The sequence below is a fragment of the Centroberyx gerrardi genome, chromosome 2, assembly GCF_048128805.1.
Source record: "Centroberyx gerrardi isolate f3 chromosome 2, fCenGer3.hap1.cur.20231027, whole genome shotgun sequence".
In the NCBI taxonomy this organism is placed as follows: Eukaryota; Metazoa; Chordata; class Actinopteri; order Beryciformes; family Berycidae; genus Centroberyx; species Centroberyx gerrardi.
Window position 1 is genome coordinate 10,949,165 of NC_135998.1, and position 14,574 is coordinate 10,963,738.

Genomic DNA, 14,574 nt, shown 5'->3' on the forward strand with positions numbered 1-14,574 from the left:
CATGTATCCCCACACGAAGAAGATTCTCCATGTTTTCTCCACTTCACTCACTTTGTTTCAAATGAACAAACCAAAATGTGGACCATCTCAGGAATCAACAGCGAGGCGCTACAGCCATTGCAAACAGAGAAAGAGAGAGCACATAAAGGTTTTTAAAACATTAGATGGAGGAGCACTAGATGCCGATGTAAAGGCGTATGATTTCACTGCATATTGACCGAGGCTACTGGAAAGCATGTCAAGATTGTGGATCAACATGACATGTGTGCTACTAGGTAAAATGACAGAAGAAGGTAGAAAAGGTCATCACACCTGCCATCTTAGGAAAAAAAAAAAAAGTAGCAATCTTTGTGTTGTAGAGTCCACTGGCTGCTGCACAATGCTATCAAGCAACCAACCCCTTTCCAAAGAAACATTCCCAGTGTCTGAAAAACACACTTCCCCCCCAAAAAAAACACAAGGGGAGGGGGAAAGAGATTCAGTTCCCTACCGAAGTCAAACAAAGCTTAAAATCAAGGTGGACAGGTCCCAAAGAAACAATACAGGAAGCGAGCGCGTTCACAAAAGGAAAGACATCAGCACACACGGACGGAACACTCACAAGCAAAAGGGGGAGCACAGCGGCTTTCTCATTCCAGCGCTGAGCACGCCGTGACATCACAGGGGCACGGACCAATCATGGGGCGGGCTCAGCGCCAAGCCAGAAGCAGGGAACACATGCGGTAGAGAAGAGTACACGCACACATACACACACATACACACACCGACACACGTCCACGTAGCATAGAGTGCATATATCACATTGAGAATAATAGGGAAAAGGGTCCAAGTGGATGAAGCATTGGTAGGCTCAGCGTCGGCTTGTATACAGAACAATCCATTGAGGGAAAAAAGACTGTTGCTTTTTTTGGCTGTAGTGTTATCGGACTCATTTTGCGGACACAAACAACTCCATTTGGGGGGAATAAGGTCCATAACTTGGCCCGTGGCCCGATCTTGGGCCGGGCCCATACCTTGTACCCCTTCAGTTTATAGATAATGACAGTTCAAAAGGTCAAAGGGCATGCACCAGCAGTCATCATGCGATTACAGTTGACAGGAAGCACTTTTTGTTGCTTTTTTTTTTCTCGTTTGTTTTTTCCGACATTTATTTTTTTGTAGAAAAATCATCATGCCCTAGTCTAGTTGATATTTTTTTCTTTAAAAATGTTACAAAACTACAAGTTTGAACTCCTCTTTTTTCCTTCTCTTCTCTTTTGTGGTGCTCCATGGTCACTTTGAGGATGATTTTGTGTTTGTAATTTTGTAGTTTGCACTTCTAAGTCTTTGTCTCAAGTCTTCCTCTCCTCGCTCAATCCCTTCCTCATTTTCCTCTGCGTTCTGGTTGTGTTTTTGTGGAGGATGGTTTGGCAGTGGATGTCCGGTCCTAGAAAACAGAGAGACTCCATTAAAACATGAAACGCAGATTAAGAACTAAATTATTATGACCTTTTTCACCTACGGGTTAGGTGAAAAAGCAAGAGAATATGGGATGTATACAAAATATCAGATCCTAATTGATATAGTACATTGACTCAGCGTGTGGGTGAGAGTCGGGTCGTTCACATACACACTAGGCTCTGATGAACAGAGTCCAATAGATCCTCACAGAAGCCTCTATCCAAGCACTGGGATGCACAAGTGCTTGGTGTGTGTCCCGTACCTTGAGGACTGGGTAGTATGTGTGTTTCAGTGTTTTACTCTCCGCAGACTGGTGCGCTTGACTGACTGAGTGCCCTTTCTCACATCCACCCCCACCTGGAGCAAGGAGGGAGGGAGGAGGGAAGGAAACAAGACTTGGACCAGTTAACTGCTGTAGCCTCTACATGAAAGCAGGGAAGGAAACTAACTTTTGTGTCCACCGGCCAGCCGCAGTGGCTGGTGCATCCCAAAATCCACCAGCTGTCCCTGTTTTACCATTTCATCAGCCAATTAGATTGGAAGAGATAATTTCCAAAACACTTAAAATCCATTGTCAGAAAAACAAACAAACAAAAAAACATTACTCTAACCACATTATTCAATATCTTTATAATATAGTGGATCCAGTCTGTAAAGTTGTTAGCTAACCAAGAACTTAGTTTTCTTTTGTCCTTCCAAAAGTATGCCAACATCTGTTTCAATTTTGTGCTATCAATCATTTTGTGCGAGTAGGTGTCACATTTTCAAATGTAAAATATAAAAATATCTCATTTTGGAATGAAACTCTTCCAAGTTCTCAAAAATCATAGCTGGTTTGTCGCCAGATTGGCTGGTGTAGGGGACATTATGCATTTTATCAGCATTTGGCTGGCGGCTGGTGTTAATTTCCCACCCTCTGCGCAAGGCTACATGAGTGTGTCACAGTGAACTGCTGTCTGCTTGGGTTGGGTTGGCTGTGTTTGTGTGGGAATATGGTTGTATGTATATTTGTGTTTGTGAGTGTGTGTATCTGTGTGAATATGACTCAGTGTAAACGATGTAAACATGACATACTCACCTTTCTAGTCAGGACGTTTCCATGTTCATCGACAAACTGCTCCTCAGCAGCGTACTCCTCTTTCTCATCTCTCTGTATCAAAATAACACAATTTACATATAAATAGCAATTCATATTATTCGTACTATTGCAATGTGTTGTTTTGCAGTCAATCATGTGAAACAAAACCAAAAATTATTTGATATGGCAGATTTCCCCCATGTGTTGCATCAAACCAAACAACACATATCTCTGGTCATGTTCTGTGACATCATCAAAATGATCAATTTTGATGGTTGTTATTTTGTAACACTGAAATTGTTGATGAAAAAATAATATTGAATAATTTTCTTCTCATTCGATATTGTAAAAAAAAAAAAAAAAAAAAAAAAAAAAAAAAAAAAAAAATAGGAATGGACAGGAAGTTCCTCCTCCAGGCACAGGAAGCAGCGGGTGGTCGGCGTGACAACCTGACCTGGCCCCGCCTCCGCTCCTGTTCCCAAGCACGTAGCCCCACCTCCTGGTGAGAGAAGCCCAGCCCCTTGTCAAAGGGCTGCGTGCCCTGCAGGAGGCGCCCACGCAGCACATGTGAGTAACCCGTGTCACACACCGGAGTCAGCAGAGCCTCCTGGGCCACGCGCAAGCCGGGCACACTGCCGTCGCGTCCCGATGACACCCTGGCCTGCGAGCCCACCCAGCCCTGCAGGGAGTCCTTGTCTGGTAGGTAGGGTTGGAACGCTCCGCCTCCCACAACCCTGGAAACCAGAGAGAGAGAGAGAGGAAGAGAGAAAGACAGAGTGACAGAGCGAACATAGTCATAGAGGAGACAAATAAGGCAAAAGGACAGAGAAAGAGAAACAAGGAGAAACAACAAGAGAAAGTGATACAGCAGATATAAAGACCATTTTGACTACTGGCAGTGAGAAGCACAGCACACAGTGTTGCAACACAGTTTGACTTGAGTTGCAGTGGTTTTACCTGTTCTCTCCATTATGTTCCACAGCGCGACTCAGTCCCGACATCTCACACAGCTGGGCATAAACCTGCTGGCCTGCAACAACAGAAAGCCCTTCCACTGAACCCAGCCCTACACCTCCACCTCCTCCTTTTGCTCCTCCTCCTCCTGCTGCATTGGCCTCCCCCCTCCTCCCGTCCGACCTCTGACCTCCCAGCTGGCCGTTTAGGTTGACCTTGGGAACGGCGCCACTGGCCCTCACCCTGTCCCTCTCCGCCAGTGCGGTTGCCGGCTCCTGCGGCACCTCCTCCTCCTCAACCTCCCCTTCCTCCTCCTCCTCCTCCTCCTCCTCCAGCTCCATGATGGAGCCGCTGGCCCCGCTGGCACAGCTGCTGGGCCGACCCAAGCTGCAGGGAAGGGAGAGCGTGGCTCCCTCCGAGTCGTCGGCTCGACTGCTGCCCTCCAGCGACGAGTCCTCCACCGTAACCAGCGAGGGGCTGACCCCCGCCGGCCACACCTGCACGTCCGACATCTCCATTAATGTGTCTTCCTCGGTGGTGGCGATGGGTGCGCACTCTAGGCTGGAGACTTCCTGCCAGTAGGGCTCCGCGCCCAGCGGCGAGGGCAGGCTGTACTGCATGGAGGCCGGGGACAGCAGCTCCTCCTGCACCAGCCCATAACCTGGAGGGAAGACAGGGGCGAGACAAGAGAGAGACTAACACCACGCAGGCACAGCGGGGGCGGGGGGTGGGGAGGAAGTGGGGCGACTAACCTGAAACAGCGGGGCTCGGCCCTGTCCCAATATACAAGGAAAGAGACGAGAGTCGGTCTTTATCAAGCACTTCAGAGTGGGACCGCTAATTTAGGATCCAAATATCCTTCAGTCTATTTCATTCAATGCGATAAAGAAAGACATATTGATCCTGAACCAGCAACCCCACTCCAAGATCCTCAATAAATTCCAGCCCATATGTTTTATGCTACTTTCAGTTTAAAAGGTAGTACACATTTCTAAGAATTTTAGTGATTCCCAAAATCTTACTGGAAGTAGTAAAACATTGTCTTTCTTTCCTAAAACTTCTTTTCAGCTTCCTTTATCTTTCTACTATTGACTTGATGAATCTGTTGATATATTTCCTCCTGTTTGTGGGTTTGAAGCAAAGGAAGCAGTTTAGGTTACCATCATTGGGACACAGCAATACAAGTGAAGTGAGGGATAAGGGGTTCAGGTGTGTCATCCATTTGTCTGTGGGGTGATGAGTGCATGGCTCTAGTTTCTTAATAGGTAAGAAAGTGAAGCTGCAGCGGATACGCTGTGTTCCTTGATAAGAAGAGAGAAGAGGTGAGTCTGGAGTTAGGTGTTGTAAATGGGGTTGGCACGATATTCAAGGTTCAATTATCATAATAGTGGCACGAGGCGTTTCACCACTGTTGAAAATGTTGGATTTTCTGGATCTGGATCAATTGCATTGCAGGTATTCATTTCTGACCATAAAGAGAAATGAAAAAGGAATATATCTAGTGCAAATTTGACATAGTTAAATGTGTGCCACATAAGTTTATGGTATCTTCCCCTGTAAAATTAAGCTGTACCAATAAGATTTCAGTGTCCTGATCACAACTGCAGCTCTCTGAGAGGCTGGCAAGACACAGGAAAAAACTGTAGGATTGACATACACCCAATCACCAATAGACCAATATGTATCAATTACTTAGCTTTTGATTTTTCAGAATGTAATAACAATATTTAAAGGGTACATATTTGAAATAAATCAGTCTGAGTGGTTAAATGTGAGGCAAGCCTGGAGTTTTATGGCCATCACAGATATTTATTTGGATCTATTACATATAGTATTTCAAACTGGGTCTTCTGTAGATCACTGTAATGACCAATCAAGGCAGAGGCTAGGTGCTGTACTGTCTATACTTTCAAACTGTTGTAGACGTTTAGAAGATCAGAAAAAGTTGTACTGAATCGTGTACTATTATCGTTCCAACCCTCATCACAAGTCATAGATGTGGGTCAGCAGCAACTTGCAGATTCTGCAGAGGAAACTGCAAGTTACTGTTGTTGTTTCATTCTTCTGTACTTGCACATAAGAGTCATGCATTTGTGTATGCATCCAAAACACACTCATAGAAATGTCATTACACATACGCACACACACGCGTGCACACACACGCGTGCACACACACACACACACACACACACACACACACACACACACACACACACAGGACAAAAACTATTAACTAATATTTAAAGAAAGCTTTCTAGTTTATGTGTCTTTGTTAGCAGAGTCATTTTATAAGTTATTATAGCTAGTATTCATTAAGTATTTATTCATTTATTCCAAAACTCACTGGGTCATTTATTTTCCATACATAATAATCACGTAGTTATGTTATTTTGCGAAATGCAAAAAAAGCTTGTGTTATTTATGAATCAGAGGCTTTTATTTATATTATTTATTTGATTGGATTCTCATTAACTCCAGCAAAATCAGCGGGTATTCTTCTTGGGGTCCACAAAAATCATGACCTTATAGACATAACTGGACAAGAATTGAACAAAAAATCTACCAAAATAACAAAAAAAAGCAAAAATAACAATAATAATAACAATATCAATTAAAATATATATATAAAAAAACATATAGCAATAATATGTTAACAAGAGTCAAGAGGACTGTTTTCTTTTGAGAGCTGCACAGGATAGAAACCTCTTTATGACCATGGCTTTGTACTGTGTTGCATTTATTTGTTTTAGGTTTGGAAAGTATAAATAGACCTTCAGTTGCATGTCTGGTTGGGTTATTTTGTCTGTCTGAACTGAATAAGAACTGCTTATACAGTACATTTGTAAAAAAAAAAAAATGAACAGAAAGTAGCAAGACAGTTTTACTTGAGCCAGGACAGAGACTCATGGTGAGTTTACATTCATTCAATATGAGCAATGAAGAGCAACATGCTTTTTTAAGTTTTAATTTCTTTCTGGCACTCGTTGCTGCACTAGACCATACTGTTGGGAAGTATCCCAAATGTGACAACCCTAAAACATGAATGACCTGTCTGATGGAATATGGTGTCAGAAATGTTTAATATCTTCCATAACTGACTATTCCCCATTGTAAGCACAAATTTATCAGTATGCTTAGATCATGACAATTCATAGCCGCACCAAGGAGTTTTGTACGCTTCTTCAATATCCAAATTCAGCTGAGTCTGACAAAATTATCTGTACCAAATCTAATGCTTTTTGCCTTTGAGACTTTGAGCACAATTTCAGCACCGCCTGCAACCAGTGAGCCTGCTGGCTGTGTTTGCTGACACACATATTCTTCAGTTATCTACGGATGTGAAGACACTGACCTTGAGGGCCAAACGTACGTCATAGAAGTAGTGTACAGTAGTCTGACCTAGGCTGCTTCCATGAGATATTCAATATGTTACAGGTGTTAGATCAGAGTAGATTTTATTAAATTAAACTGTCTCTTTGTGGTCAAATAGTTTAATCTAAATGTGACGGGTCCTTCATGTTTAACGCATACTTCTAGTTAGATTGGTATTGCTTTTATATCATCATTTTAATTTCTAATGTTTCTAATGTTTAAATACAGACCAGAATATAGAATGACTTCCGATGTCATTTAGATTTTATCAACTGATTTTTCTTTTCATGATGTTAAGTCATTACATCCAGCTGTTAATTGCATTTTTATTCCCTTTCTCTGTTTCATCATTTGGAATGTGGAAATAAATTACAAATTAATAATTTAATTTAATAATTTATTGTGTCAATATGTATTCATTCATTGTGTTTAAAAGTTTGATATAATTCACGGTTAAATGTTTGTTTAAATTTTGTTCAAATATAATCAAAATATTAAAGTATTTAAAATCTTTACAGATGCAGAAGTCTTGAAAAACATGAAAGTGAAATGCAATGTAAATAAAGCCTGAGTTAAAGACCATTGTCTTAAGTCTTAACAGGCCAACATGTCCGGATTGGGGCTTTAAAGCAATGTTTTGGATTGCATATTTAAACAACACTTTCAGTACAACGGTCCTCATAAATTGCTGTATCAATGAATTCCAATGAGTGAGATTAGGTGGAATTAAACAGTTAAAGGAGTATTTCACCCAAAATCAAAGTTAGGATGCGTTCACACTATTCTGTTTTTTGCGCCACAGCCTTAAGCCAATGGGGCACAGCTGCAAGGTGAACAGAAAGCTGCCAGTTTGAAAACGCAATGTGTCTGTCATCTTGTTCAGCAGAGCAGAGCACTTTGGTTGAGAAGGTTGAGAAAAGCTGAACTTTTTAGAGGAGCGGCTATGATGTGGACTTTTATGAGCCAAATATAACAATGAAGGTGGGGTTTCACCCCATGCATGAAGCTGGCAGTTTACGACAACAACAACCAGAATGAAAATGGAGAAAGTACCGGTAGAAAAGTTAGTAGTAGGTGTTACTCTGATGGGAGTGTATTCGTATATGGTAAGAGTTTGATGATAGCGGCAGCTGGTTGTTATGGAAACAAAAGTGCACGTTGCGTGCATAAAATGTGTAATAGTGTGAGCGCACCCTTGGGGTTTTGTGATCATCATTTCACCTAATCTTTCGAAAATGTAGACTGGTACAAGTTCATGTCACCAGGAATATTACCTATGATGTTGAATATTTCACATTGCAATGAAACAATTTCATCAAAAGCTAAGATTTTCAGCATCTTCTGACCTGCTCCTACCTAGATTCTTCTACAAGCAGCGGCATGTAGCTGAGGAATGCTGATGTAGCTGTTTTTAGGAATCAATTACAGGTTATGTTTGCTGATTTCATTAAGCTATAGGTGATGTTCTGTGCAAGTGTTGGCATCAACAAAGTAACCATAATTAGTAAAGAATGCTCACTAAGCTATTATGGCTTTTATACAGAGGTTAGCTACCCACATATGTTTGCTATATGGAAAGTAGTGCTCAGCTATAAAACATAAAACACAGGAAAACATAAGAGAGATCACAAGAGTTAAATTAGCAGCCAATTCCCCATAAAGCACGGCTAGCTGTGCTTTATTGAAATTGTCAGCACAGTTGACACTTTTTTGATCAATTGTTTGGCTAAAGCAACACATTGTATAAAGTTAAATAACTTCCTAACCAGTAAGTCATAAAGATCCAGCTATAGGTGGAACAGGATCAGGTGAAACAATAGAGCAACATTCACCTTGCTTGACCTGGCAATAAGGTTTCAATTGCTCAAAGGTCCGATGCTCTTCGTCAATGTAGATAATTTGCGTTTTACCATAAAGATTTGGAATGAAAGCTTACAGCAATTCAGATTAAACAAATTATTGCAAATACAAATGTGTAGCTAAAAGCTAAAAAGCTAAACGTCTTCTGATGGAATCCATAACACCTAAGGTGAGTACAAAATAATCCTACTATAAATGAGGAAATCTCTGTCCGTCCGTCCGCATCCATTTTGCTCCTCAACGGGTTGGCCAATCAATCTGAAACTGCACATGGCCATTGAGCATTGGCATAGGCAGGGACTGACGGAGCTAATTTTTCCATTTTCACAAATTTACGCTGTTTATGCGCCTTTTGCGCGGAGTTGTGGCGCGCGCATCCCCGGAAGTCTGCACGTAGTTGTGGCGCGCATCCCTGGGTAGGGACTAGTAAGTATTAATGGGTGAAATACTTCTTTCACTGGAAGCTGGATAACACTGCTGGTTATTATGAAGTTGACTGAAGTCTCTGTCTTTCAGAGTGTTTATGCCAATGGACACCAGTGTGAGTAAGCGTGTGTGTGTGTGTGTGTGTGTGTCTGGGATGGTATAGGGCCAGGATGATGAGAGGCGGTTTCAGAATGAGGTGAATGGGGGGGGGGGGGGGGGATGAGTCAGAATTAGAATGAGTTAGAATGAGTTAGATGAATCTGGGTTAGCCTTTCCCTTCGCTCCTGCTATTTAAACATAAACACACACACAGGTGTAGAAGGCACAGAATGTGGTGAAGCACAAATAAACTCCACAGAGATTGTCATGGCACAAAAAAACAAAAAAAACACAACACAATACACTGCACAGCACGCCACTCACTTACTGTATCAATGCACGCACACACACACACACACGGATACAGACACACACAAACACACATAAACAACACACAGATATTGCACTCAGATTGAAAAACAGATGAGGACACACTCTTGGTTCACAGGTGAGGCCACATCTTGAATGTACTCAAATACTCTTACACACACCCAAAGCACTACATGAACACACTTCACACCAATATTCCTGCTGGCAGATAATGTTCAGACGATGTAACAGTGAGTCAGTCATCAGACATGGGCAATAAACTGTGTATTAAATGTAGTGTTAAATATCTGAATGTATGCTTGATTTTAACTTGTGTGCTTTATTAGTCTCTTAAGTAAATTCTTTTCTAAAAGGATGAGTCATTTTCAACACATCCATGTGGGACAACACGTTTATTTATTTTTTTTTACTTTTGAGCACAACACATGTTAATAGCAACATATAATGGGACAATAAACATTTGTTGTGTTGAAAAGTAACAGAGATGTGAGTTGTCCAAACTAGACATGCGTATGTGTTGAAAATGACACGTTTTTGTAAAAACTGGTGAGATAATATAAGTGGAACTCATATTTATTAAATATAATTAACCATTATTTTGCCCATGTCAGGTAGGCATCACATCACAGCTACATTGTACCTCCAACATTATGTGCTATGCAGTTGACCATGTGTTACAGCTTAGCATCAAAAAACACACCATTGATTTTTACAGAAAAAAAGCATTTTTGTTAATAATATAGCATTTAAAACAAGAAAAACAACCATTGAACAGAGAAACATTTTACAGAGTAAGGAAAACTTCATACATAGAAAGCATGCCATGCACATAAAGATGTTTTTAATTAAAAAACAGCAAACTCAATAAATGGTCTTTATTTCATTCACATAACCCCTCGCTCACACTGACTATCCCCACCAAACTACACACTGTACACACTCCTGTCGCCATGTACACAACCTCACCAGACCGGGGCAAAATGTATTTGAAGACATTTCAAATATCCAAAGTATTAAGTTGTCCTTTTTTTTTACCTCACCAGATATTGCAAAAGCTTATCTTGTGTACACTTAATAATAATAATAATAATGACAATGATAAACCTTGTTTTAATAGCACACACACACGCACACACACACACACACACACATACATACTGTACACATTCCTTGCAAGCTAAGCTAAATCAAGTGATTTTCGTCTTTCGTCTTAATACTTGAATCATATTCAACTACTATTTAGCCCCGGTCTGAAACGTGTGCACACACACACTCACACACACACACACACACACACACACACACACACACACGCACGCACACACACACAAACAGACAGGTACCGTACAGCAAAGCATGCAGCATGCACATGCATAATCTGTAGTACACACACACAGAGCTGGATTGAGAGAGGAGGAGAGGGTCCCCGCTCGACTGAACGAGGGAGGAGCACGGGAAAATAAGATGACAGGAGAGAGGAGGCCCAGAGGTCAACATGAGGTCATATGAGGTCAGAGGTCGGACAGGAAGAGCTGTGAGGAGGAAGGGCAGGAGGAGGAAGAGGAGGAAGAGTAGGGCGGCTGGGCAGCAGATATGACATGTCATAGGTTCAGAGAGAAAGACTGAGAGGAAGACAGAGAGAGAGCCGCCCGAGGAAAAGACAAAATTTCAAGACCCGGAGAACATTGCAGTGTGTTACAATGTCTGTCAATTCAGCAGAGCTGGAATGTTGAAATTCTGTCTTTTTCTCAGGGGAGAAAGAAAGAGAAAGATAGAGAGATAGACAGAATGAAAGAAGAGAGAGAGGGAGGAATAGAAACAAGGTATGAAGGCCCAGAGCACACTATCTGCGTACTAGCGCCACTTTTGACTAGTGTATCCATCCCAGACATACACACACACACTCACAGACATGTATGCACACACACACACACGCATGCACGTGCGTGTGCACACACAGAAACACACACACACACACCCTCATACATGTACATCCATTTATCTTCATCTACACACCAATCTAAACAATCTCAAACACCCAGAATGAAAAAACATAAATTAGATAATTTTGCAGTAGTATGTTAATTCTAAGTGTCGTTACTCTTAAAATCCTGTCAGTGAGAGGGTGTTATCCTCGTTTCTCATATTAAGTTGTGTTAGAACCATCATGTTTAGGGCTAAAGCATGAGGTGTGAAAAACTGTAACTGAAAAAATGACTCGTGCCCCGCTGAGGAATGCACAGAGGCGGTGTGTTAACGCATGCTGGCAACAGCGGCCGAGTGTATGGTGGGAGAATCACACCATTCCTCAGACCGCAATGTTACTCAAAAAGATCATTTGAGAGTCATCAACATCGGCATCATCATCATCATCATCATCATCATCATCATCATCATGTACATGAGCAGCAAACCACCATGCAGCCCGGGTTCCCTTCAACTTACCCCTTCTGAAAAACGGGGGTCTAATAACGCGGGGCTTGTGCACTAGGCGCGGTGGCCTTGTGTCCGTGACCTCTTGTGGAGCAACAGAGACAAGGTAAAATTGCTGTTACCCATACACCGGGGAAGCAGGGAGGTTTTCAGAGGTGGAAAGTTACTGATCACAGTAACTGCAGCTGTTGTGCTGCAGCAGTGCAGAAGGTTTTGAATGGCGGAACAGTTTTGACTCAATTCCAAATTGTGTACTTGTTACTGGAGTACTTTTGGAATGTTTTCTGTGATTTTTAGTATGGAAAGCAATTGTTATGTTGTCATGACAATACATGTATTTACAAGCACATTTGAGTCAACAAATCTTTGGGGGGATAATTCGATCTAATCGATCTTCTAATTTCGATTTTAATTTAAAGTAAAGAAGTCCAACTTTTCCAGTGAGCTAATTTCATAGGTAAGTACTCTTTCTTTAAAAAATAACTACATAAATAAATACATACATACATTTTATTAAAGTACCTGTTTTTGGTGTACTATGTGAATTCCTATAAGTTCTTAATATGTATCTCTGCAAATGTCACCAAGATAAATTTGTAAATTGTACTTAATGATTGGAATAATTGTGATTTTGAATAGCTGTGTTTCCAAATTCAACTTGAGCAAATTATTTCCGTAAACTTTCCACCTCTGGAGGTTACAGGTCCTCATGGGAGAAAGTATCATACAAAAGGCATCAATCTCCCCTGTGCCTGTAAAGGATGAACTGAGTTTTCATTTCAAGTAATTTGATCTTGCATTCAGCCTCAAAATCTTTGTTAAAATAAGTGTACATATTTCAGGCATGGGGCACTTTAGTGCACTTTCACATCTTTCAATAATTCCCTTGAAACAAATGACAATATCTTGAAATAGGGAAGATCCCTCCACTTGTTTCAAGATAATTTCACTTGAATCAAGAAAGTTCATGAAACAAATGGAGTTGTATTCATATTGGAAAGAAGGAAAATGATCTTTCCCTTGCTTTATGGAAATGAAGTTTTACGACTGAATACAAGTTTAAATCACTTGTTAAAATGGGCATCCTTTGTTGTCTAAATGTGGGGGGGCAGTTCATTGTTCAGTGGGGCCTTTTTTTCTTATCATTAATTTCAGAAGCAAGTGTCTTGGTAAGTTTGTGTATTGCTGTGAGTCTTAAGCGTCCTAAGTGTGTGTGTGTGTGTCTCTTACCATTGATGACACTGGGGGACAGCAGGGTGGAGTCACGGTCGCCCAGTCGACAGGCGCCCTCCTCTGAGGAACCGGGCGCTGGCTGCGGAGCCTGGCTCTCCAGGGAAGTCACAATGTCTGAACGGTCGATGTTCTTCAGAGCGCCGTACAGACTTTCCACTGAGAGAGGAAGTGAGACATCAAGGGAGGAGGACAGGGAGGACAGAGAAAGAGAGAGAGAGAGATTAAGGGAGGAGGAGTGTGTGTGAGAGGAGACAATGAGAGAAAAAGCAAGAGAGAGAAAGACAGGGAAACAGGAAGAGTGAGAGAGAGAAAGTGAAAAAGATACAGAGAGGGACAGGGACAGAGAGTGAGACAGAGAGAGAGAGACGGGGAGGTGGGTGGGTTAGACTAGACAGGCTCAATAGTATTTCCTGGATCATGAGTCCTTGGATCATACCAAACAGCAGAACACTCTATAGTACAGACCCACAAACCATCTCAAACTGTAAGGATGCCTCTCTGTCTCTCTGTCTTCATGAGAAGTTCGTTCTCTCCAAGACAACTTGGGATGAACGTTCTCCACAAGGACATAAGTATTGACTTATTTGGATTTGATATTAACCTTTGGTTTCTGTCTACAGTATTTCCATACAGTCTGTAAGATAGATTTTTTGGGAACTCGCACATGTACACTTGAGGTTTGGGTTTGCCGTACCCATATTCAAAACAAAACGATGCATAGAATATGAACATGCAAAGTCAACAAATACACACAATCTATGTTATCAGTGTCTCAGCCCTAAACATCTGTGACTGGAACTGTCCAACTGTTAATCCCAAGGATATGGGACAGTTACGTCAGATCATGTGCAGCTATTGGTACATATATATTATTCAGGTTCAGATAGCTCGTAATTTTTCTAATAGGCAAAGGTTTAGTGTTGGACTTACTCTTGGCCCTTTTGCCCTCTCTGCTGGCCCACAGGTTGAGTAGGGCGGAGCTCTGGTCCAGCAGGGAGTTGGGGTTCTCCACACGGATCCTGTTGATGTCATCCACACCAAACTGAAGCTCCCGCGCCAACTCTGACAGGAAGGTTGGTAAATAGTTAGATACAGACAGACTAGATAGATAGATAGATGGATAGATAGATAGATAGATAGATCTTTTTAAGAACTAACCTGCCCAGCTCAAACCAAGCTGCTCAGATATGATGTTGATCTTGATCTCAGTCCTCTCCATGGCATTCACTGTGGCTGAATAGAAACAAGACCCAGTTTAGAAACACACAGGAACATGCAGAGCATGTAGAGCAACACCAAGCCAATGTCACCAAGATAAATTACTGTACATTTATTGCACTTGCAACTAA

General features: G+C 41.6%; 1 protein-coding gene across 1 annotated transcript in view; it reads right to left on the minus strand.

Moving 5' to 3' along the window:
- Positions 1–1,728: 1,728 nt before the first annotated feature.
- The window catches only part of ank1b (ankyrin 1, erythrocytic b), a 97,767-nt gene continuing 84,921 nt past the window's right edge, over positions 1,729–14,574 (minus strand). The window contains exons 36-44 of the mRNA XM_078287458.1: positions 14,384–14,458; positions 14,156–14,287; positions 13,223–13,381; positions 12,005–12,076; positions 3,476–4,133; positions 3,108–3,252; positions 2,973–3,017; positions 2,519–2,590; positions 1,729–1,797 (exon numbers count right to left, since the gene is read on the minus strand). Of these exons, the coding sequence (XP_078143584.1) occupies positions 1,729–1,797; positions 2,519–2,590; positions 2,973–3,017; positions 3,108–3,252; positions 3,476–4,133; positions 12,005–12,076; positions 13,223–13,381; positions 14,156–14,287; positions 14,384–14,458 (1,427 nt within the window). The remainder of the gene's footprint in view (positions 1,798–2,518; positions 2,591–2,972; positions 3,018–3,107; positions 3,253–3,475; positions 4,134–12,004; positions 12,077–13,222; positions 13,382–14,155; positions 14,288–14,383; positions 14,459–14,574) is intronic.